This window comes from Phaethon aethereus (genome assembly GCF_964289735.1).
Source record: "Phaethon aethereus genome assembly, chromosome: 11".
Taxonomy (NCBI): domain Eukaryota; kingdom Metazoa; phylum Chordata; class Aves; order Phaethontiformes; family Phaethontidae; genus Phaethon; species Phaethon aethereus.
In genome coordinates, this window is record NC_138587.1 from 14,870,314 (window position 1) to 14,892,352 (window position 22,039).

Genomic DNA, 22,039 nt, shown 5'->3' on the forward strand with positions numbered 1-22,039 from the left:
TGTGTGCTTGTTTGGAAAGAAAACAGTGACTTAAGGATTCTGTCTAGGTGCACTGGAGGAAGGATAAGATTCCTCTGTGGAAGTTCTTATCACTTAAATATTTAGCTGCTTCATTAGTCTTGTTTGCTGAGTAACTTGAAGACAACTTACTAATTTGAGTGCATTTAATACAACTACATCAAAGATTTATTACCTCCAGCAGTTGAATAGACCTAAAGTAAAAGTAGTATAAGCCAAGTTACTATTTAACCATGACACTTAAGCTAAGAACAAGATGCTGCACTCATGCTTTTCAGTGTACTTTTACATAAAGGGATTTAATTATTGCAGTTAGTTAACGAAAGAGGGATTTTTTTCAACTGTGTGTTTTTGAAAACTAACACCTTGAGTGTATGTGTCTATGTATGCGTCTATGTAAAACACAAGCTGTTGAGTACCAAATGGTACTCATTATACTACCTATAATATTAAAGAAATACGGTTTTAGCCTTTACTGCATGAAGGGTTTTTTTTGTGAATAAATAGAATTGTCAAATCTGAAGAGCTGGCGTGTTGCTTTCTCAGAGTTAGGAAGGGCAGCTTAATTATAGCCAAATTTCAAAGAAAAAGTCTCAATGAAAGCTTAGAGCATGAGGAAGTATCTAATAACAGATGTGATCAATCAAGGTGACAATGTGCAAACAGTTGTTTTGGATTTATAGTCTTTCAGTCTGTGTTTTATACGAATAAGAAAATGCACCCTATGCTTTCAGGCTGTTTTCTGAGAGTATGATGGACTTCCAGCATTCTGAAAAATAAACTTTTAAACATTCTCCCGTTTGTCTTAGGAGGATATGAAACGACCACTTGCCACTCCAGAAATTTGGTTAAGGAAGCAGAAATGAAAACTGCTCTTTGGGAAAGGCATTATAAGGATAGATATATGCAGTCTGTTTCTTTGAAGTCTGTCAATATGCGGGGGGGAAATCCACATTTCTTCTCAAGCTCTAATGTTAAGCTGTTCTTCCACTCTTTAGTATTTACAAGTCTAAATAAAGCTATTGGGCGCCTTCTACCACAATTTTGTGTTACTACACCAGAAAGCTAGCTTGTTATGTGTGGGTTACAGATTTGTGGCTTTGGAAACCCGAGTTTCATTTTAATTATTAACATGTGAAGTTGGTTGATTTACTTAATAACCTATCTTGTGCATAAATGTTGATATGTGTGGACCAGAACAGATTTTCTGCTATACAGATGTTGGGTTTTGGTTTTATGTCAGAACTCATGATTATAAAATATTTCCTCTGACCTTACTTAAACAATAATCTTTTACTGTTTGCTTTGAACAAATACATAATATAGTCTGGAGACCAGGTACAATAGTACTTACATGGGATGAAATCCAGCCAAGAACTTCAGCGTATACTGAACTGTTAAAATTTTCCCAAATTTCCGTCTGGGTCTCTGGGTAACAACCTGAAGCTTACGGGCAGTAGATTAGTTCTTCCTTATTCTTGGACTTCACATGGAGCCTGCAGAGCAGCAGTGGAAAACCTGTGATGTTTTTGAGGAACAAGTCAGTGACACAAAAAGGAATGGAGGTTTTCTACTTAACAGTTCTTTCTCGAAGCCACACTGGCTTCCTTGGTGTAAACTCCGTAGAGGTCATTGTGTTGTGACCGTGCTACAAATAAAATGTCCGAAATGTATGCGAACAGTAAAAATCTGGTTTCTGAGAAAAGGCTAGCGTACCTCTAGTCAAAGTATAATTATTATAATTCTTTGTAAATACAGTTTAAGGGCAACAAACACTTCATTCTGAGGAATGAGATAATATAGGAAATACTATAAGGCCTTGATGTACATCATTGCATACCCCACATAAAATAATGTAGTACAGTTCTAGGTGTAAACAGTACAGAGGTGTTGGGCTCTTTCCAGCTTCTTCATAATACAAAAATAGAGACAGTAAAACTTGAAATTTGCTTGCTTTAAGGTATAAAAAGCCCCACATCTTGCCCATGATTATATACACACACACACACACACACACTCCACTATGTTTCACTGGTTAAAGCAGGTCCCTTATCACCCCCTCTAAAGGAAACAAAGTGAAGCAGAGCCAGTGGGTGGACAGCAGGTAAGAAAGAGCTTGTACAGGCACTGAGTGAGATTTGAAGGTGTGAAGTTATGGGAAGACCTTAATTCCTCAGAGTAAGGATATTCTGTTCTGCTTACAGGGTCTAATACAATGCCTGGGTTTAGGCTCTGAAAACATCAACAGTGGCATAGAACTCCTTTGTGTCTCTAGTATGTTGTATGTCTGCTTACATCTTTTATGCTGCAGAAATCTTTAGACCTAGGAATCAGGGCTGTTTGCAGTCTGTCTGTGTTGTCTCCTGATACCCTATTTTGGGTATTTTGATGTGCAGGAGGTCTAGGCTGCCTTGTGCTCAGGACCATGTTTAATTTGGCATGGGGAGTGGAGGGAAACTAACCTGAAGGGTAACCCACAGGCCTCTGGGCCATGGCACATCATTAACATGAGAACCTGGCATGGAGCCAGAGGGAGAGGGGCCAAAAGATTGAGATAAACTGCAAGTCATGAATTTTCTTTGATCTTCATAAATGTATGTATTTCACTTTTAATGAAATATTAGCAAGCTGCAGTTTTGATATAGTTCAGGTAAGTTCATGTGCAGTGTAACTGCAGTGAGCTAAATGTGGAAATGTGTCAAACCCCCACACTTGGAATTGCTGATCTGTTCTGCTTAATGGCAGTTTGAAACAAACAGCTTGCCTTTATTTTTCCATTTGGTAACTCGCCGTATGGTGTCTGATTGTTAATTGGCAGTCCAGCTTCATGGCCAGTTTGTTCCAGAATGGGAAAGGTCTTTCTTAGGTAGTCTGTACAAGCAGCTTCTAATGAGAGGAAATGCAGAATTTAATCGACTCTACATTAGTTGTCTCGCTCTTTCAGAGTTTCTGTTACTTGTGTTAATTCACCTCAGTGTGACGTTTTTCTGTTAATGGGTCTCCGTCTCCTAACTGCTGGTAGACATATTGATTTCTGGATATTGCAGATGAACAATCAGTCAAGACAGCTGGATGCAGCTCATCCTTATGCTACTGACGCTTCAGTGGCTCTGTCTTGCACACGGCAAGTGAAATGTGAAGACTAACGAGGGCAGCCTATTCGTGGCAAGGAGCCAATCTTTGATGAACACATGATGCGATAGCACGTTGCAAACTTCAGCTGATTTTCTTTGAGAATACTTCACCGCTTCTCTGTATGGCTTTTCATTGTACCCCGTCTATCGTTTCAGGTCCTCTTCTTTATAACACTATGATTAAAACAAAATGGCTCTGGATTTCGCTTTACTTGCTTGCTGGTTTTGTGGAGACTGGCAGCGGAGGATTAATAAACCTCCTCCTGCCCCCATCAGAGAGTGCAGGCGATGGATGGAACCTTGTGGATTTGAAGGAAAGTTGTAGCATTGATGCACACAATTTACTGGTTGCTCAAGATGCTTTTATGTATCGATTTACTTAAGTCACTTAATAAATTCTTCTTGCAATGCTGGCCATTTTACTAGTGGGATGCTTCTTCCAGATTTTAGGATGGATTTATGTGCATGGTTACACTTACCTTTGTGTAACACTGAACTATACTTAGAACTGCTTTGGAGCGACCTCCTTTGTTTTTCTTGACCATCAGCCTCAGCTCTAGAAGTGTGAATGTTCTAAAATTTCCGCATCAGAGTATTTCCAAGATGCTGTGAAGTAAAAGCAAATTCTCTGCTGTTTCAAGAATTAAAAACATACCGTCTCTATTAGCACCAGTAACAATTGAGAATGTTGTTCTAGTTTTAAATTTGCTTCTTTCTGAAGGTGCAAAACGCCTGAGATGCCTGACTTAATTTATTTTTAGGTTAAGTGTTTGCTGTATTAAGAGACTCTGTTGTAACATAGGTTGTTTTTTCTATTTTAACCTTTTTTGTTTGTTTTGGGTTTTTTACCCTGCTGAAGGTTAAATACAGATAACATCCTGTGGAACAGAGCTTGAATGTGTTTTTTTTATTAAACTCCGAGTTTTGGGGGCATTTATTAGAACTGTTTAATCTGAGGCCAATTTAACTAGTAGCAGACTAATAAAAATAATAATGTTGGGCTTCCTGCCATGACAAATGTTGACTTACCCTTATAAAGTTGACCAAAACCTAATAACCTTTAAAGTATACGAGTATGGAAATGTAGCCCGTTACATGAAGTCTGAAACAGAGTGGTTCTGTTTTAGTTTGCTGGCACTGCTTGTGAATTATGTTTGAAACAAAGGTTACTGTACTGTTTCAATTTATAGTGTCTTCCACTTACTACAGTGTTAACTCTTTTGAGACTAATTTAAGTTAAAACATTTTGCACTAATGAATGCTTCCATAGCACAGAATGAATGCTTTGGATGTCTGTTTGTCTTGGTTCCCAAATAGAAAGCATATAAAAATGGGGGGAAAAAACCCAACCAGCATATTTTTTTATAAAATGTCAAGAAAGCTAGCGACTCCAAATCCAGAATTACTGCAGTAAATAATTATCATGGCACTTGTTGAACTCCAGTAAGTTAGGATGTTTTATAACAAGCATTGCCAGTTTGAGCGGTTTTGTATGTGAATTGAGAGATGGTTAGTTTGCCTTTTGAAGGTAAACGGGGTAAATTCTAATGCTATTTTCCTGTGCCACAGTGTCACATAGCACTTATTTTCTGGGTTGCCCTAAAAATCACTGTAAGTTCCTTTTGTTGAGTTTGTTTTTAAATACAGTCAGAAAAATCAACACACTGGTCACAGTACTTCTGCATGTGGGCTGAAGACACAAGTGTAATGACCCCACAGGGAAATATTTTCCCTTGTTTGTCAAATTCAGCACCAGGTCTCTGACATGGCGACTTCTGTTGAAGTTGCTGATAAGAGATGGGTGAGTCAGATGGAAAAACAATCATACCAGCAGTGAACATATGTTTGCTTTTACCGTTCACTGGGAGGAAATTGGTGGCTGAGCTGGTCAGGAGCATAGAGTGAGAGCATTTTGAAGCAAATGAAGACCTTTTATATGGCACCTTGATTACTATGTTGTGCTCTTCAGTGTGTGTTATCCAGGTCATTGGTTCAGTTGTTCTGTGGGCAACATAAAGGCAACCTGGCCTAGTGCTTTTTGTTTCCTTCCCTTCTGTTTGTTAGAAAATTAAAACCAATCTTTTGCCAGAGTAATTTATCCCTCAAAGTGTGGTAATTAAGCTGTGGGTGGCCTTGTTGGGCAACAATGTATAGAAAACTAATCAATATTATTAAATGGATTTAACTCACTCTGACACTCTGCTTTAAACTTTGGGAAAATTCCATTCTTTACATATACTAGTAAAAGAATTGTTTTATTTTGTGGATGAAGAGAATGAGAAGCGTTAGCTTCTTACTTTGAATAGCCTCCTAGAAGCTTTTCATATCTGTGTAGTGTGTTGTTGCTTGCAATATATCAATTGTATACAATACTTGGCAGAGTATGGCTTCCTGGTAGCACTACAGCTGAAGCTGCTTGTTGTACGCATTTCCCAGCTGTCCAACAGCAGAAGACTAATTTTTTGAGAGTTATGCATTAAAAACTAGAACTTTCCTTTCTTACTCAGCAGTCTAAACCATTAGGTTAGAGTTTAATATGTAGAAGATAACTGAAATACAATGTACATATATATAGGATCTACAGAATATATTACAATGAAGAAGCAATCTAGAGCACTGTGTTCTTCATGCCAAATTAGAAGAATGGTGAGGCATGGCATCTTTGAAACTTTTTATCTGATAGTTTTCTGTCTCAAATCAGTGATACTCAGCAATTATGCCATTGTGATTACTCTAATCTTTCTTCCTACAAATTCCCCAGAAAAGTACATGATAAAAATACCCTCTCTCAGAAAGACATAGTAGTTGTTAGAAATGTTAGAAATGTCAGGTTTCCAGAACCATCTAGATTTTGGACACAGATTTGCTTGTCTTATCGGTTTGTTCACAGTTTCAAGAGTTCTCTTTGACACCGCATATATACATGATATTTCCAGCTTTAATTTTTTTGCTCTCTGAATTCAAATATTACCAAAGTCATCTTGAGTTCAAACGTACAACTCCCTCCGAAAGCCATCTGCTCTTTCTTCTAGCCTAGTCAGGTATTAATTTGACTTCACTTGACTGTTCAGCCTTTGAAGTTCCTGCACTCATGTTTCCCTCAGCTTTATTTAGCCTTATATCAAATTTAAAGCCCTGTCAGATTAACATTACTTGTTCACATATACCAGCTCCACATTTTGGAAACTCTGCCAAACTATAGTCTGGATCCTTTGTTTGGTGACTTCCCATATTGTTTCGTCAAGCTTTCGTGACTCTGAAAGTGTGGTCTAACATTTTGTTTTAATTCAAAACTCTGAAATTATTTTATTATTACCAATAATAAAAACTCTAAAAGGTCAGGCAAAACATTGTAACTCTTGAGTTTTTTGTGTTGGAACTTGGCCCGGTGCCCAGGCTGGACAGGTGATGCTTGTTGCAAGTAGATTCAGCCACTAAATCCCATCTCTCAATCCCATCTGCTTCTAAAATCCCTGAGTTGGGAGGGGGAGCAGGAGGAGTGATGTCTTTGGGTAGCTCTCAATCTTCTGAGCACATTCAGAGGTACAGACCTGGCATCTGATTTCATTCTGTCTGGACAATATGTCCTTACTTACCAAGCTTCTTCATGCTGGGCAGACACTGGAATCGCACAGTTCTGCATTCCCATGTGATAAGATTCATACCCCAAACGATACGATTGCAGGACCCCTCGTTGACTGGAAAACCAGAGATTTTTCAGAGACAAATTAGTGAAATACTGAACACATGTACTAGGAATTCCTAACTGCAAGCAGTTTATTCTTTAAAAAAAAAAAAATTGAAGAGGCTTGGGAAGCAGCATCTGGAGTGCAGCTCCCTGATCTTATTGGAATAATGTGCAAGTGCAGATTCTGGTCAGTATCTTTGGGTAAAGCAGAGCAGTTCACACACTCTTCTCTTTCCATTTGATCTGTTGGTTTTGAAGAGCAGAGCCCTTGGTGAGAAAAACAACCATCTGTTTAAAACTTTTTTTTTTATGCACTTGACTGTGGAATTTTTCCCTGTCCAGATCATTGGGCCTCAATAGTTTGTTTAGATTCTCTGTGGTGCTGGTGTGGAGAGGTGACACAGCTTGGGACTGAGGGTATCGATGAAAGGGGAGGTAGAGGCAGGATGGATGTAGACCATGCAACAGAAATACTGTGATCGAATGTCTATGTTTCGGTAGTACTATCTTACGGTTTTAGAATTGCTCCAGTAGTGCAAGCATTACTGTTCCACAATGGAGGGCGTGACTCCGTGCTGATTGCTGGTGCTGGTTGACTTCTCTGAGGGAGATGATACCTGGAACACTAAGGTTTGATGAGTTTTCACTTTCTAGCTGGCTATCTTCACCTAACAGACTGTTTCTAATGTGGGGTGAAAACCACATTAGAAGAAGAAAGATTTCACCCTAATTAAGGACTTCTGATTAACAAGATTTACTTTCAGTCCTAATTGGTAAAGGTGTAAAGTCTTAGACTTTTGAAATTATTGATTCATTATCTTAAATAATTCTATTGGAGAGAATCCTGTAATAATGCTCATCTCTTTTCATAAGATCAAATTCCTAAGTTGAAGTACGTATTTTAGCTGGTTTGAATTCTGATCAGATTTTTCAGTGTGAGATTAGAGTATGATACAGTACATGAGGAAGACAACATGGGATGTTGAGACAGAAGGAGTAGGACCTCTGCAGGCACACCTTCACAACCCTTTATCGAACTTTCCTTTGAGTGCTGACCTCTGGTGGCTTGCCACAAGAAGCTCTAGAAGAGCTTAATGTTTTTGATGGCAGCTGAAACTCCAGTGGGTTCCCCCTGGAACTGTAGGCATCTTCGGCTAGGAGACAGTGCAGGCTTCAGAGAGCTTTCAGCTGTCTGACATGAAGAAGGGGAAATCATATTTCTTTTTTTTTCCACTTCCTCTCACTCTCCAAGAGAAAGAAGGTGATTTCCATTCTTTTTACTCAGGCTGATTTCCTCCAAGGTTATTTGATGCTGTGCATCAATTTTCCCAGCTGCCTGAGGTTTATGTGCCCCACAGCAAAGCAAATTAGGCCCCGATGGGAGTGCTTAGCCTGCGGGCTTTGAGTAGCAATTAATAAACTTCAGCTGCAGTAACACACACCGTATTTGGAACTATTCAAATCAGGATGGACTGACTTGCTGTTCCTTACCTAGTTTTAAATGCTACTCAGGAAGTTTCATTCAATTTTTTTGCAACGCACTCAAATGAAATGCTGCAGAGATGCAGTGAAATGCATCTTTTGTGATTTCATTTGCTGCCAGTACACGACTCCGAAAATTATCCAAGGGCTTCTGGACTTAGTTTTGTTATAAATTAAGACTGAAAGAGTGTGCAAAGTTGTGAATAGATCACAATGTGTGTAGGAAAGACTATAGGACTATGGGGAGCATTTAACTTTGAAGCCAGATATGGCTATGATGTTTTATGGCTCAAATTTGTGCTTTTTTGCATGAGTTTTGACCAAAGAACATATACATAGCAGCAAAGTTGTAAGATAATAGAAAGGATACAGCAGTAAAGAAGCAGAAATCTTTTCTATTAATCCTAATCCCCCTCTCCCTGTCTTCTGGCAGGTCCATACAGTCTTGATTTCCAGATTTTGCTTTCAGGGCGTGACATTTATGCCTGAGCAGCCTTTGCTGCTGAGGTAGAGCTGCTAGCAGAAGCTGTGCTGCTGGCATAGTGCTGCCCGAGACTTCATGTCCTTTCACTGCAGTGCAGCGCAACTCATAACAAGCAGGCTCTGCCATAGGATATTACTTGTGCCCCAGGACTGGCATTCTGAATAATCATAAAAAAGCAACAGCTGATGGCTAAACCACCAGTTCGAGAAGAATTACCGTGGAATCTCAAAGATTTTTTCTTCTTGGGAGGGGTGGGGGGAGGGAAGGGGTTGGTGATGCTGTAGATAAGTATGCTAGTGGTGCTGCAGTGACGTAAAAAAAATACTCCTTCAGAAACCCATGTCAAAGACATGGTTGCTGAAAAAGAAGGCATATGAATAGCAGTGCAACGGTGAAGATAAGGATGTAACTTGATTTAGGCTGCTAAAATTCTTTAATGCCAGATTTCATGTATGATGGAATACATTATTTTTGCTAGAGGGTTAAACATTTTGTCCCTCATCTCAGCCGGCATTTATGGATTTCCAGGTCTGCCTGCTGAGAAGTAAATTAAATATGTAGCTGCTTCTCACCTTTCCTGTGTTGCTGTACTAATGGAAGAGAATTTTTCTTGCCAGTAATACAGATGATCATCATTGCTGCTGGGATTTATTATTTTTTGGTATCAGAAAGGATGACAAATCTGCATTATTTCCAGAAGGATTTGGATTTCTGAACAAAAGGATAGTAGGCATGCTTCATTTTCTTAAAGCTATGTCTAGGAAATTGGAGGCGTAGCAAGCCTACACAAACTTTATAAGCATGGCTGAAAAAGAAAGATGAACAGCTTTAGGATGTCCTTGAAATATGATGTTGGAGGGGTTTTTTAACTTCACTTGGAAGGTTTGGCTCTTTTTCTGTCAAAAGTTGCCTTTTGCATGTGCTGTTCAAGATCCATTAAATGTCAGATGGAGGTTAGGAAGCCAAGGGTAACTGTTCTATTTTTATGTATTTATAATCACGTTGTTCTTGTGTTATTATTTCTGTTAATTTTTTTTATTTAAATCTGCAGACAATTGGCATTTTATATTGAAGTGGTTATGTATTACTGTATTACTATAAGTGCTGTTTAAAGTACATATGAAAAGAAAAACATGTAATTGAATGCTTTATGATAGATTTTTGTTTAATTTTCCTTTCTATTTCATGCAGAAATTAAATATACGTAAACATGTTGTTAATGTGTTTGCCTGTACATATAAGTATTTCCATAAGAACATGCACTCAAAGGTCAATTGCAGTTAGAGATTTCTGTCTAAATTAGCTTTCTGGAATAAAATACACTTAACTGAATAGTCGCGTGCTGACAGCTCCAGAGGCAAACAAACAAATGGAGTTGTTTTTATTTGAAAGTATTCCTTTCAGTGTCAAGATTAGCATGACATGCATTAGCTGCAGAGCACTGCTGAAAATTTCTCTTTTAAGAATGAGTTAATATAATCAAATTATTTTGTCTTTCTTTATCTTTCTCCCTTCCCCTGCTCCCAGCCACACCAGCCTCTCCATGATTACATTTTTCAGCTGTTTCCAGGATCTGCATGTACCAGCCAAGAGTAACCTGTTGTTGTCGGCATTTAAAACTGTTATTGTTTATTTACTACCCTAACTATATACCAGGTTTACAAATTTACTTTTTACAAATGCTTTCTTAGGAAAATCAGCAAAGCTGGTAGCAATGTTTATCTGATTATGCTCATGCTCCCCCACTTTTTTTTTCCTTTCCCTTGTACTCCCCCCTGCTACAGGAGCCCAGTAACAAACGGGTCAAGCCGCTTTCCAGAGTCACATCACTAGCGAGTCTCATTCCTCCCGTACGAGCCACTCCACTGAAGCGGTTCAGCCAGACACTTCAGGTAATCACAGTAAATGCATTGCTGCATTAAACTGCATTGCTAAAAGGGGAATGCATACATATTCGCAATTTCTTCTAGGGTTAGCATGGGAATGTGAACGGCACGTCTGTGCACCCACACACCATTGTAATGTGCAGATGGGTTTAAGCAATTTAGGACTACAGAGCCAGTCAACTTGAAAACTTAGAACTCTCACCTCATAAAAACATTTCTCTGTCAGATAACTGATTTTTTTTTAATTGCTGGTAAGAAAACTGTTGCAGCCGTGCCATATAAAAGTTGTTAGACTAAAGGATTAAGATTGGTTTTTAAATTTGATGAACGTTCATGATGAACTTGAAATTTTCCATGATACTTTCTACTAATTTGGGTTGGTTTCTTTGGAAGTGTTATTTTTGGTATAGTTAGTCATGTAAGAGTGCTAAATTTACTTCTGTGTAGTGAATTTTGACCTTGCCTGAATAAAAGAGTTAGTGAACAATTGAGGAAAAAAAAAAAATTCTGAAGTTGATGATGAAAATTAATAAAGGGCATGCAAATTTTAAACGCAAGTTAGGAATTAAATTATTTTGTATTGCAATTTCTATATTATAGATTAGGTGCGTAATATTTAACATACTTAAAAACTAATGGAACTTTTAATTCATACAGTATTTGTGCCTTCGGACCTAGAAACTGCAAAACATTTGGGTGCTCAACTCCTAATGGTTATCATGAGTGGCAAACAGTTGGGACGTGCCATAGTGGTGTGGGTCTGGCCTAGAAAGCCAGGCAGTTTCCTCTTTAAAACAGTTTATGTAAGAAGGCATGTATAAGAACTAAAGAAAATTATTTAACAAGCCTAGCTTCTTTGAGAGGAAATATAAAAATATCTTGAATATATTAAAAATGTTACTTAATCAAAATTAGCTTAATTGGAGCGTTACTGAAGTTATCTGTTAATCTAAAGGAGGAAAGAAATAAAACGTTAGAGCTAAGGAGTCTTATGACAAATGAATAAAAAGTCCTGGGAAAGAACCTCATTTTTCTGTAGTGGTACTTGTCTGTAAAACAGACATTACAGCGTTTCTTTAACATTGATTTTCCTGTGTTTGGTTCCTATGATTTTGGAAGTGCAGACATCTGCATATAAAGCCCCATGTGTGGGTTGGAGGAAAGGCAAAATGGCTGAACTCCCCTTTAATCTGGGTTTGATCCAAAAGGTGTATTATAGCGTGACTAGAGCAGAGAAGCCTGTGTTCCCTGGGGTGTATAAATCTCCTCCATAGTCTGCCTCCAGGAAAAAACTGGCCCGACTCTGAAAGGACTACATTAGTTCCAGTTGTGAGGAGTGTGGAAAATGAATTAATTTTTGGCTAACCTGCTTCTGAGCACGGTGTTTCCCTTTTCACAGCCTTAGACAGCTGTTGTCCTCGTTTAAGTACCTACGCTATCGTTCTGTAGTGAATGCCTTTGAGACTGGGTTGTCCAGTATGATATTGTAGTTAATAAAGTTTGATTTAGACTATCCAAAACAAACTATCCTTTCATGCATGTAGTAGCAGCTTCCCAAGATGAGAGCTACATAAATTTGTTTCAGGGCAAATTTTGACAAAAGCAGGAGAGAAAACAGTGGCTTTGTGGCAAGTCTTACTGCTGCAAGCATTTCTATCTTGCTCTGTTCACATTGATTATAAGAATGTATTTTGTCTACTTCTAAGCAGATCAAACAGTGATGTTATTCACACCAGCTCCTCTAAGTAACTATGTGCTTGAAGGAGCTGCAATGAGAAATCAACCTGTATGTTCTCCAAATCTTAGGTCTGAATCCATTTCCAAGTGATGCATGCTGGTGATGTCTCTGAAAACTGCCTTCATGGCTGGCTGGACATTGACTTCTAATCTGATTTTGTCAGCAACAATAGAACAGGGGAAAAAAAGACTGACTTTCTCATACTTGGGTGCCCTATTTGGAATTATTTAGAAAAATTTGGCTTTTTTACTTCATTATGTATTGACATGGCTGTCACTGTGCCTTGTGGAGCAGTATAGAGTAGGTTTCTTCTTCACGGTGTACTACCCGTAAAAAGAAAACAGTGTTGATTTTTCTTACTGGATGAACTTTTATGTATCCTTATTGTTAAGTTATTTCAGTCAAAACCCATGTTTCTTCTTGCATTGCTGCTAGATGTTCTGTATCTGTAAAATGAAGAAAACTACTATTCATCACCACAACATCCAAAACAAACAACTTCTTCCCCTGGAATAAAACAAAACAAAGCCAACAGAACATCCAAAAAGACCACTCCAACAGCATCAATAAAAGGAATTAGAAAATTCTGAGTTTTCTTTATGGCATTTCAAACAAACCTTCTTATGTATTCTTTTTGAATGGAAGATACATGTAAGAGGGAAAAAAAGTTTATTGTGCATAATTTTCCTTATCTCTGTACGTGTAACTTCCACTTTATATTGATGGACTTTCTGCATGCATGTTGAAGAGAAACACCCGTGTGTCTGAGATCTGTGTAGTGTCTGTTAAGATATGTTCTTAGCAACTTTTCATGTTTTGAGTATTTTATTGGTTATAGACGTAGTTGGCGTTCTTTATGTCATCTTAACTTTATTACAGTTTTCCACATTGTGGTCAATACTTTTCCACAAGGATTCCAAGTAACAAAACACAAGGTCTTTCCAGCTTGCTTTCTGGGCTTTTTTGACTACTTGTAGTCACTCTGTTTCTGTCACATAGAGCACTGTGGACTGACTAATACAATGCTGTTAGCTTCATCTCTGACAGAGTCTGTATATCCGCAGGATACCAAATGCTAAGCAGGTATTCTTATCTGTTTATCCACCTGGAAAACCACTTTATGTCATAGCAGTATTTTGAGTCTGCATCAAACTAGACTAATGATTATGATGATCTGCTTGCTTCTGCTTGGTCTTGTTCACAGCTATGCTGTTCAGCTTAAAAGCTGAAAATAGGATCAGAAAAAGAACTCCAGCTGATGCTGAAGAGAGAAATTAAAAGTCTGGCTAGCTTCCTCTGCAACTTAAGTTTTCATCAGTGTGTTTTGAATTTAAATAGGGAGCCCAAATTATTTTTATCTATCTTAAGACAGCGTAAATTTCTAAAAATCCTTCAGAAGAAAACTCTTCAATGTCAGTTCTGGATGCTAGGACTTTAAGCTGTAGTGCCCTTTTCCCAGTACATGAAGCTGTTTTTTTTTACTGCAGCTGAAATTAAGGTTTGTTAATTGAATGAATTAACAGCAGTAACACATTGATCCTTCATAGTAACAGTGCTGTAACAGCCAGCGAAAGCTATTGCAGTCAGATAAATGCAGTAAACAAAATGAGGGCTTGTGGCTGGATTCTTCCCCAGCTCCTTTAGTTTTTGGAATTATGTGAAAATTTTAATAATACCAGATGGGGATAATTTTTAACCAGTGTGCTGGACATGTTTTTTAAGGAAGCCAGAAACTAGGAAAATACTTTTTAAAAGGTTGAAGAGGTAGAAATGCTGTTTTGACATTCCTACAATTCTTTCATGGGATTCTATCACATGACTGAATTATTTTTTTTTCCTTTATGGCAAGTGCCAACCAAAGATACCATCGGTACCTTTAAACGTATTTTTAAAAATTTCTGGTAGAACTTCAATTTAGGGCTCTATTGCACTAAACTGAAACGGGTCTGCTTATTTGCCAAAAAAAAAAAAAAAAAGGGGGGGGGGAGGGGTAAAGTAGAAGAACTGAGGTGGTTAAACTGATGTTGTACATTTATCTTAAACTATTAGAGAATTTTATTGAAATAATTTATTGTTTATTTGGGGATTTCTTTAATTAGGCTTATATATCAGGTTTACATCTGGTTTCTATTCTTGTCTGTTACAGCATTGATGATTCAAGTATGCTTGACTCTTAAGTGACAAAGTATTAATTTCAGCATTAAATAGTATTTCCCTGGTAATGTGTTAGGTTGTCTCTTCATAGCTTTACAAGCTAATTTCTGCAATGTGTATGCAAAGGAGAACATAGTATGTCAAAGCAAGCTTGGATTCCACACTGACGTATGTGATTCCTGGCCTGACTAGGTTGCAGCGTACCAGGATAAGTCAGGCAGTGTTAGTGTATAAAAGATGGAAACATGACAGACAAAGAAACCACTTGCCCTTCAAGTGAAATTTGTCCTTATTAAATAACACCTCAAAACATTTCTTTCCCTTTCCACTAATAAATATGCTCAATCCAGGGTTCCTTATTGAGCAAGATACACTTTGTATGGTTAATTAAAAGGCTGATGTATGAGAGAAATCAGTTAAATATATACTTACTTGTGTCCAGGTAGAAAAGATGCTAAGCAAGCAAGCAAGCAGGATTTTGGGGAGTTCGGTTTCCTTTTGAGTCTCTTAGCCTTTTTTTGCCCGTTCTGCCCAAAGGAGGACAGTATAGGGCTCTAGAGAACAGTATCAAACATTCTCATGCAGCATAAAGAAACATTATTATCGGTGAATGTGAAAGCTTACTTTTCTCAAAACACCGTATGTAATTTCATACAGGTGCATGCCATTTTATAACATATGACTTTTTGTCAAGATCAAGGCATTTACTTTAAAATCAGGCCGTCTAGTGCTGTTCATTTTAAGTACTTTCTCCATTCAACTTAAAACATTCCTTTAACAAACCACCACCACAAACAAAGGAGCTATATACTGAAGGATGCATATGGGAATGCATGGAAAGGGGCATTCCACCTTGGGTCATGGAATGACAACTGTTCTGCTTGGCTGCATTCTCATGGTTGGTGATTTGTGAATGCAACACACCTGCCTCTTTTCCCTAATCTTTCCATTTGCATGTGAAAATAACGGGTTCCATGATTCATCATTATAACAAGTGTAAATTAAGCATGTAATTTCATGTGTGTTTCTTTATCTTCTTAACTCTTGAAGGAAGACTAGCACCTGACTTGCAAAGTTTTGGAAGGTTGGTATATATGTGTGTCTGTGTTTATTTTTAGGAGTTTTGTCTATTCCAAGTAGGGCTCAACATGGCTTCTGATATTTTAAAAAACATTGTATTTATAGGCACTGTTTGAATTTCATGGGCCCTTATCTTCAGAGGAGAATTTCAAATACTGTACTTCGTATATGCTGCTTTCAATCTGGAAATGAAGAGAATTTATTTTGTGATAAATATTCTTACCCAAGGCAATTGAACATGTTATGTAAGGCAGGTTTTAAATAACAAGAAAAATGTAGAGTATTTCAACATTGTGAAATACTTGAGGCATTTCAGAGATAGGACCACAAAAAGAAGCCTCTGATTTTAAGGAAGCAAGAAAATAATCTTTTCAAAAGAGGACAGTGAGAACGTAAAGTATCCATCTGTAGCCTGAACTCTAAAGCCTACAGGCAAATAGAATTCTCAAGTCTCACTTAAAATTGGACTTGTTTTTATTGAAGTTTAAGACCAGACCACATAATAGGTACGGAGATGCTGATACACATCATAAGTTTAGAGGCTCCAGGAATATTCATAAAGATTCTACAGTAGTGTAACACAATATTGGTACCTCACAATTTGCTGTCTGCTAGCACTGATTGTTTTAACACATTTCTCCAAATGCTAGGAAATAAGTAGGAGCACGTGGTGTGAAAAGAATCTGGCCTCTTGCTTGCCACAAACATTAAAAGCTGAATATTGACATACCTTTTCCTTAAAAATAATGTGATTGTTCTTCTCTTTTCAGTCAGATACCCATTTCACACCTGTTTATGTGAATTAGTTTCTTGATTTCAGTATACGTCTGAAGAGGCAGGACGTTACCAGTTGAAAGGGTTTCACCATGTATCAAACCCAGTTTAGAGCATTATAGCACTAATTATTTAATCCTACTTCTGGACATATCTGGAATGATTATACCAATCAAATCTTTGATGATTCTGACAGTTTACAAAAAAAAAAAAAAAAAGCCAGTATTACCATCAGGTAGCAAGACACTTATTGAGGTAAGAGGAAAGGTTTTGAAGGGCAGTCTTATTTTATGAAACCTCTTTCTGCCCAACTGAGAAAATGTCTTTTTTTTTTTTCTTAAGTCATTAATATGTGTTTGATGTAATGCACCTTTTCATCTGATATCCTCAAGGTAGGACCTATTATTTCTCAGTACAGACATTTTTGAACTATTACACCCCTCAAAAATTAACAAAAACCAACAATTCTCTTGACCTTCAGTTGATACACAAGATGAGTTTATCTACAAGATTTTGCTGTCCTGGCTTTCCAGAGCTTCTGTGTAACAATTGAATCTTTCTTTCAAAGTGAACCAAAAAAGTATTCATACTAGTTTTGTCTCTAAAATTTGCATTAATTCTAAATTTTTAAGTGTTAGAGATCTAATGAGGCAGATCTGTGTAATGCATGAATAATTCCTGTCTTTTTACTGAATTGAAACTTTGTATTTGATGAGTTTTGATTGTGTGTTGTACCATTCTGCCATTATCCCTGTAGTTCATTCCTGTTGCATGGTATACGAATGCATTGTATAGTTTTAAACATGTTGAGAACAGGGCGTGGACATAGTTCACTTCAGGAATGGAAGTACTGTCCCTCCATAAAGATGTATTAAAATAATTTATCTTACATTCCCAGTACTAAACATTGCTATTAAGTCACAGTAAACTCTAATTAGATAACATTTGTTGTACTGAACTATATACGTTTGGGGGGGGGACGTGTAATGTAAACCTGTTCAAACAAGAAAAACTGTTCTTCTATATATTTCTAGCGTTCTATCAGTTTCCGTAGTGACAGCCGCCCAGATCTCTTCAGTCCACGACCATGGTCTCGAAATATGCCCCCTGCTAACACAAAGCGGAGAGACAGCAAACTATGGAGTGAGACCTTTGATGTTTGTGTCAATCACATGCTTACATCTAAAGAAATCAAGCGTCAAGAGGTATAATTTTTTTCTTTTTACCATGAATGTTCATATTCATGTTCAAAAAGACTTTTCATGTTCAAAAGTTATCTTTAAGGCATGGAGTTGAGGAATGCTACTAGGCATTAGAATAGTACTTGAAGCTTTCCTGAAATTAAGCAGAACACCACCACCTCCACTAGAAGCAGAATTCCATCCCTAGTCTTTATAATTCAAGCTATATTAGATGAATATGTCCTTTTTTAAAATCAACTCGTCGTATTTCCTTAATAAACGTGAAGTTACTAAGATACATTGTACTGTGATTGGCTGAATGGTGTACATGTTCTGTATGACAGTTTCTGTAGTGATGGTTGATATTTTGTTGTTCTAGTAATGATAGATGAGCATGCTATTTCAGGAACAGGTAATTCATCGAGTGATATTTACGCACAGAAATGCACAATCATTTCCCTTGTTGGAAAACAGTGTCGCTGAGGAAGTTTTCAGTGCTAGAAAGATGAAATACTGATCAAAAGATGTATCTTCCAAAGCAAAAAAAAAAAAAAAAAGAGTAGGTCAGTGGTTTTAATGTGTTGTAGATGACAAATTCTAAATAGTTCATGTTACAGCCAGTGACAGAGCTCCCACAGAATCAAGTTTTTTTTCTACAGAAATTTCTAGCAGTATCAACAAAGTTTGTAACAATCTCTCAGAATATTTCAGGGACTGAATCATAAATCAAACAACAGTAACGTCAAGCATTTCTTACACAGATTTTAACATTGTACAAGAATTAATAGGAAATAACTTTCAGAATTGAGAACTTCAAAGGCAGCTTATTGGAAAAATAAACTGTAGAAACTGTTTGCATAGCGTAACAGTCATTACTGTCTTGGGGCAGAAGCCAGGGCCCTTCACGGAGCCCAAATAAATGAGCTGTATTCCAGGAAGTTTTGCATAAGGGTTCTGCTTTATATTGGTTCTTACACTGCATGCCTCCACAGACTATCTGAGCTGCTTCCGTGCACACGCTGTCAGTTAACTCACGCTATGGCGAGCCTTCGTGCATGCATATTATCAAGCTAGGAGAATCTGCACTAGCTGAAAATGTTCTTCCATGGTTTATGCGGGTTGAAAGCATCAACTGTAAAGTTTGTAATTCTAACTGACCAAAATGTTAACCTTTACTGTACCCCAGTTTAGAATGAAATCATGTAATAAGTAAACACAATGGTATTTTGATAAGTGTATTAGAGTGGCGGTTATTTTTAATCTGCCAGCATTAAATTCTCCAATCTGAAAGAAGTAACAGCCAACAGTTAAGTAGAGCTCAGCCTTTATAACAAAAAAATGAACTGGTACCAAAAAAAAAAAAAAGTGCTCACTACTAAAAAAAAGTTTTAAAGAAGATCTGTTTTTTACTTACTAGACTACCTGGAACTTTTACCACTGCATGTGTTAAAATGGGGCACAACAAACTCCTATGCAAAGAGTTGTATAAATGGTTAAGACATAGTTGAGTCAAAATACCACACTGAAGATAGCTACCCCATCTGGAAACACATCCATTTGAAAAAATATGAATTCTGTGGCTATTTCCGATAAGCATTTAATGAACAATCTGTTATAGCTCTCTTTTTAAAAAATACTGCGCATGATTTTGTAGCTATGGAATAAAGCCTTACTTTATTTCTGCAATTAGATTTAGCAGAGAAATTTTGCTACATGGTATTAAGACAGCTGTTCAGAATATAACATCAAGTCCACAAGTTGAGTATAGATTAAAGAAAGATATTTCATAATATTTGTGTCTCTCTTTACAGGCTATCTTTGAACTTTCCCAGGGAGAAGAAGACTTAATAGAAGATCTGAAGCTAGCAAAAAAAGTATGTTTTAAAAAAACCACAATACAGCAAACAGTAGTCATTGGTTCATACCACTTTGAAAATAATCCTTGCTTTTAATACTTGCTAAGACAGTAAAAGGGGCGAAAAAAACAACTACATTTCTATTATCCTGTTCTTTCTGAAACACTTAAATGTGCTGCTTTAATTATTTTTTTAAGTATGAAATGGTTAGTTTAAGATATGGTTATGAAACTTTAAAATATTCTCAGGAATTGGTCTTGTTTTTACTTACAGGAAGCTTTAAATGCTATCACTAATTTTTCAACTATCAATTATATGTTAATTACAGAACTCCCTTTTTTCCTCTTCAGGCTTATCATGACCCAATGCTTAAACTTTCCATAATGACAGAGCAAGAGTTGAACCAAATTTTTGGAACGTTGGACTCTCTAATTCCTCTACATGAAGGTAAAACTCAAGTAGTCTTTGTCTACATTACTATTGCACATAAATTTATAGTCATCTGGTTCATTGAGTGAAGTTTCTTTTCTTTTTTTAATTATGATCAGATCTTCTTCGGCGACTTCAAGAAGTCAGGAAACCTGATGGATCAACAGAACATGTTGGCCATATTCTTGTGGGTTGGGTAAGGCAGAGTTTTTAATCAATTTTGGGACTTTAGTTTGGAGCTGCAATATAGTTTTTATCAGACAATTTCCTTTCCACATCTAGCATGACATGTCAAAAATATATTCCCCAATTATTTTTACATGGTAACCTTTATTTTTAAAGACAACTATTTAGAGACACAATGGAATATTTTATCTTTTCAGATATTTCCCATTAAAAGATTTAGACTAGGATGTTGTTTTTAAAGCTTTTGCTACTCAGGAGCTGAGCAGTATTTAATATGCTTTAAATAAAAAGAGTCAAACTAGAGTTTGTCTGATGTAGATAATTTAAAAATCTGCCCCTATTTGTATTCTGGTTTCCTAGGGAAATGAAGCTTGAACAGTCACATTGTGTAAGGGCACCCTGCAGTTATTTCTGAATGTCAGTCTGCTCCAGTCAAGGTAATAGGTAGTCATTAGTGCTGTCAAAGATACTAATTTTCTACAAGTTTGTTAAAGTAAGGCAGACAGGGATACAAGTGAGATGCTATTGCTGCCTCCCAAAACAAAAAGTTGGTAAGTTCACTTTTCACTAGCATCCAACAACATAACTACTGGAAATAGCTTTTGGGTTTTGTGTTTTTTTTTTTATAACGTTGCTCATTATATTAAAAATGAGCTGTTTTAAAAAGGATTTAGATATGTCAAAAGTTTATTTGTAACCATATGTAAGGAATGAAATTTAGCAGGAAAAAAGGGCCTGACATTTTTAAGGCATTAGTTATTAACAAGCATTTAGCAGCTCTGTGTGGAACAGTGGCTTATTGTAAACATGAGAAACATGATCACTACTAGTACAGAATGCAAATAGTTAATGATAAGCTAGTAAGTGTCAAAAATTACCTCTGTTTTTCTTTGCATAAAGTAATTTTAAATATATTTATTTTCTGGTGTGTTGTGAACACCAGTGAACTTCTCTTGGTCCAAATATGTCTGAGTCTAATTTCTTTTGTTGAAGATTTTACATACATTGTGTGTTAATATAGCAGGTTTTGTAAATGGATATATTGCACTAACCAACATATAAGCTCGGGGCGGGGGGGTGTTTGTTTGGTTGTTTTTTTCAGATTTAAGGCACAGTTCTGTCACCTTAGTTTGGTCAAGGTTCTTGAGGGCAATATAGAAGTTTGCTTATCTAAAAAAGGCCAGGTCTAGGAGTACTCATTCCTACGCTTTTGTTTCCACTCATAATTAAAATCAGAGTTCTGTTTTCAACTATTGCCTGCACTAAGTAGTGCTCAATCTTCAGGCATGGATATTTTTAATTCTTTGGAATAATATTGGAGATCTCTAGGATCTGAGAAGAAAGATTCTCAGCATATGAGTTCTGACATCCTCAATCACTTGAAACTTTCTATATAGCAAACTGTGCTTTGTTTCAGCTGCAGAATAATTTATTCCTTTCCTCAGCTTCCATGCCTAAACTCCTATGATAGCTACTGCAGCAATCAAGTAGCAGCCAAAGCTTTACTGGATCACAAGAAACAAGATCACAGAGTGCAAGACTTCCTACAGCGCTGCTTAGAGTCTCCTTTTAGTCGCAAACTGGACCTTTGGAATTTCCTTGACATCCCAAGAAGCCGTTTGGTTAAATACCCATTACTACTCAGAGAAATTTTGAGACACACACCAAATGATCATGCAGATCAGCAGCACCTTGAAGAAGCTGTGAGTTACTGTTTGGTTTAGTTTTTTTTAGGAGATTACAGCACTGTTACCTTATTAATGAATTAACGGACACTACATAAAATACAGAAATGCTATACTTATACAAACAGGCGAAACTAATACATGAAATATCTAGCCCTGCTTCCCCAGTTAAATCCTATTTCAGTAGCAAAGTGATACCAAAAAATAGGAGTGGGTGGAAGGTGTTTTCCACAGCTCTTGTCCAATCCTTGTCCATTTTGTAGT

General features: G+C 37.0%; 1 protein-coding gene across 2 annotated transcripts in view; it reads left to right on the top strand.

Moving 5' to 3' along the window:
* Window positions 1-22,039, top strand: part of ARHGEF3 (Rho guanine nucleotide exchange factor 3) — a gene marked incomplete at both ends in the record, with an annotated part of 133,872 nt that overhangs the window by 105,621 nt on the left and 6,212 nt on the right. For both annotated transcript variants that reach the window (XM_082004518.1, XM_082004517.1), the window contains 6 exons: window positions 10,591-10,698; window positions 17,473-17,643; window positions 19,431-19,493; window positions 19,826-19,922; window positions 20,024-20,100; window positions 21,536-21,793. In XM_082004518.1, coding sequence (XP_081860644.1) covers window positions 10,591-10,698; window positions 17,473-17,643; window positions 19,431-19,493; window positions 19,826-19,922; window positions 20,024-20,100; window positions 21,536-21,793 — 774 coding nt within the window. The remainder of the gene's footprint in view (window positions 1-10,590; window positions 10,699-17,472; window positions 17,644-19,430; window positions 19,494-19,825; window positions 19,923-20,023; window positions 20,101-21,535; window positions 21,794-22,039) is intronic.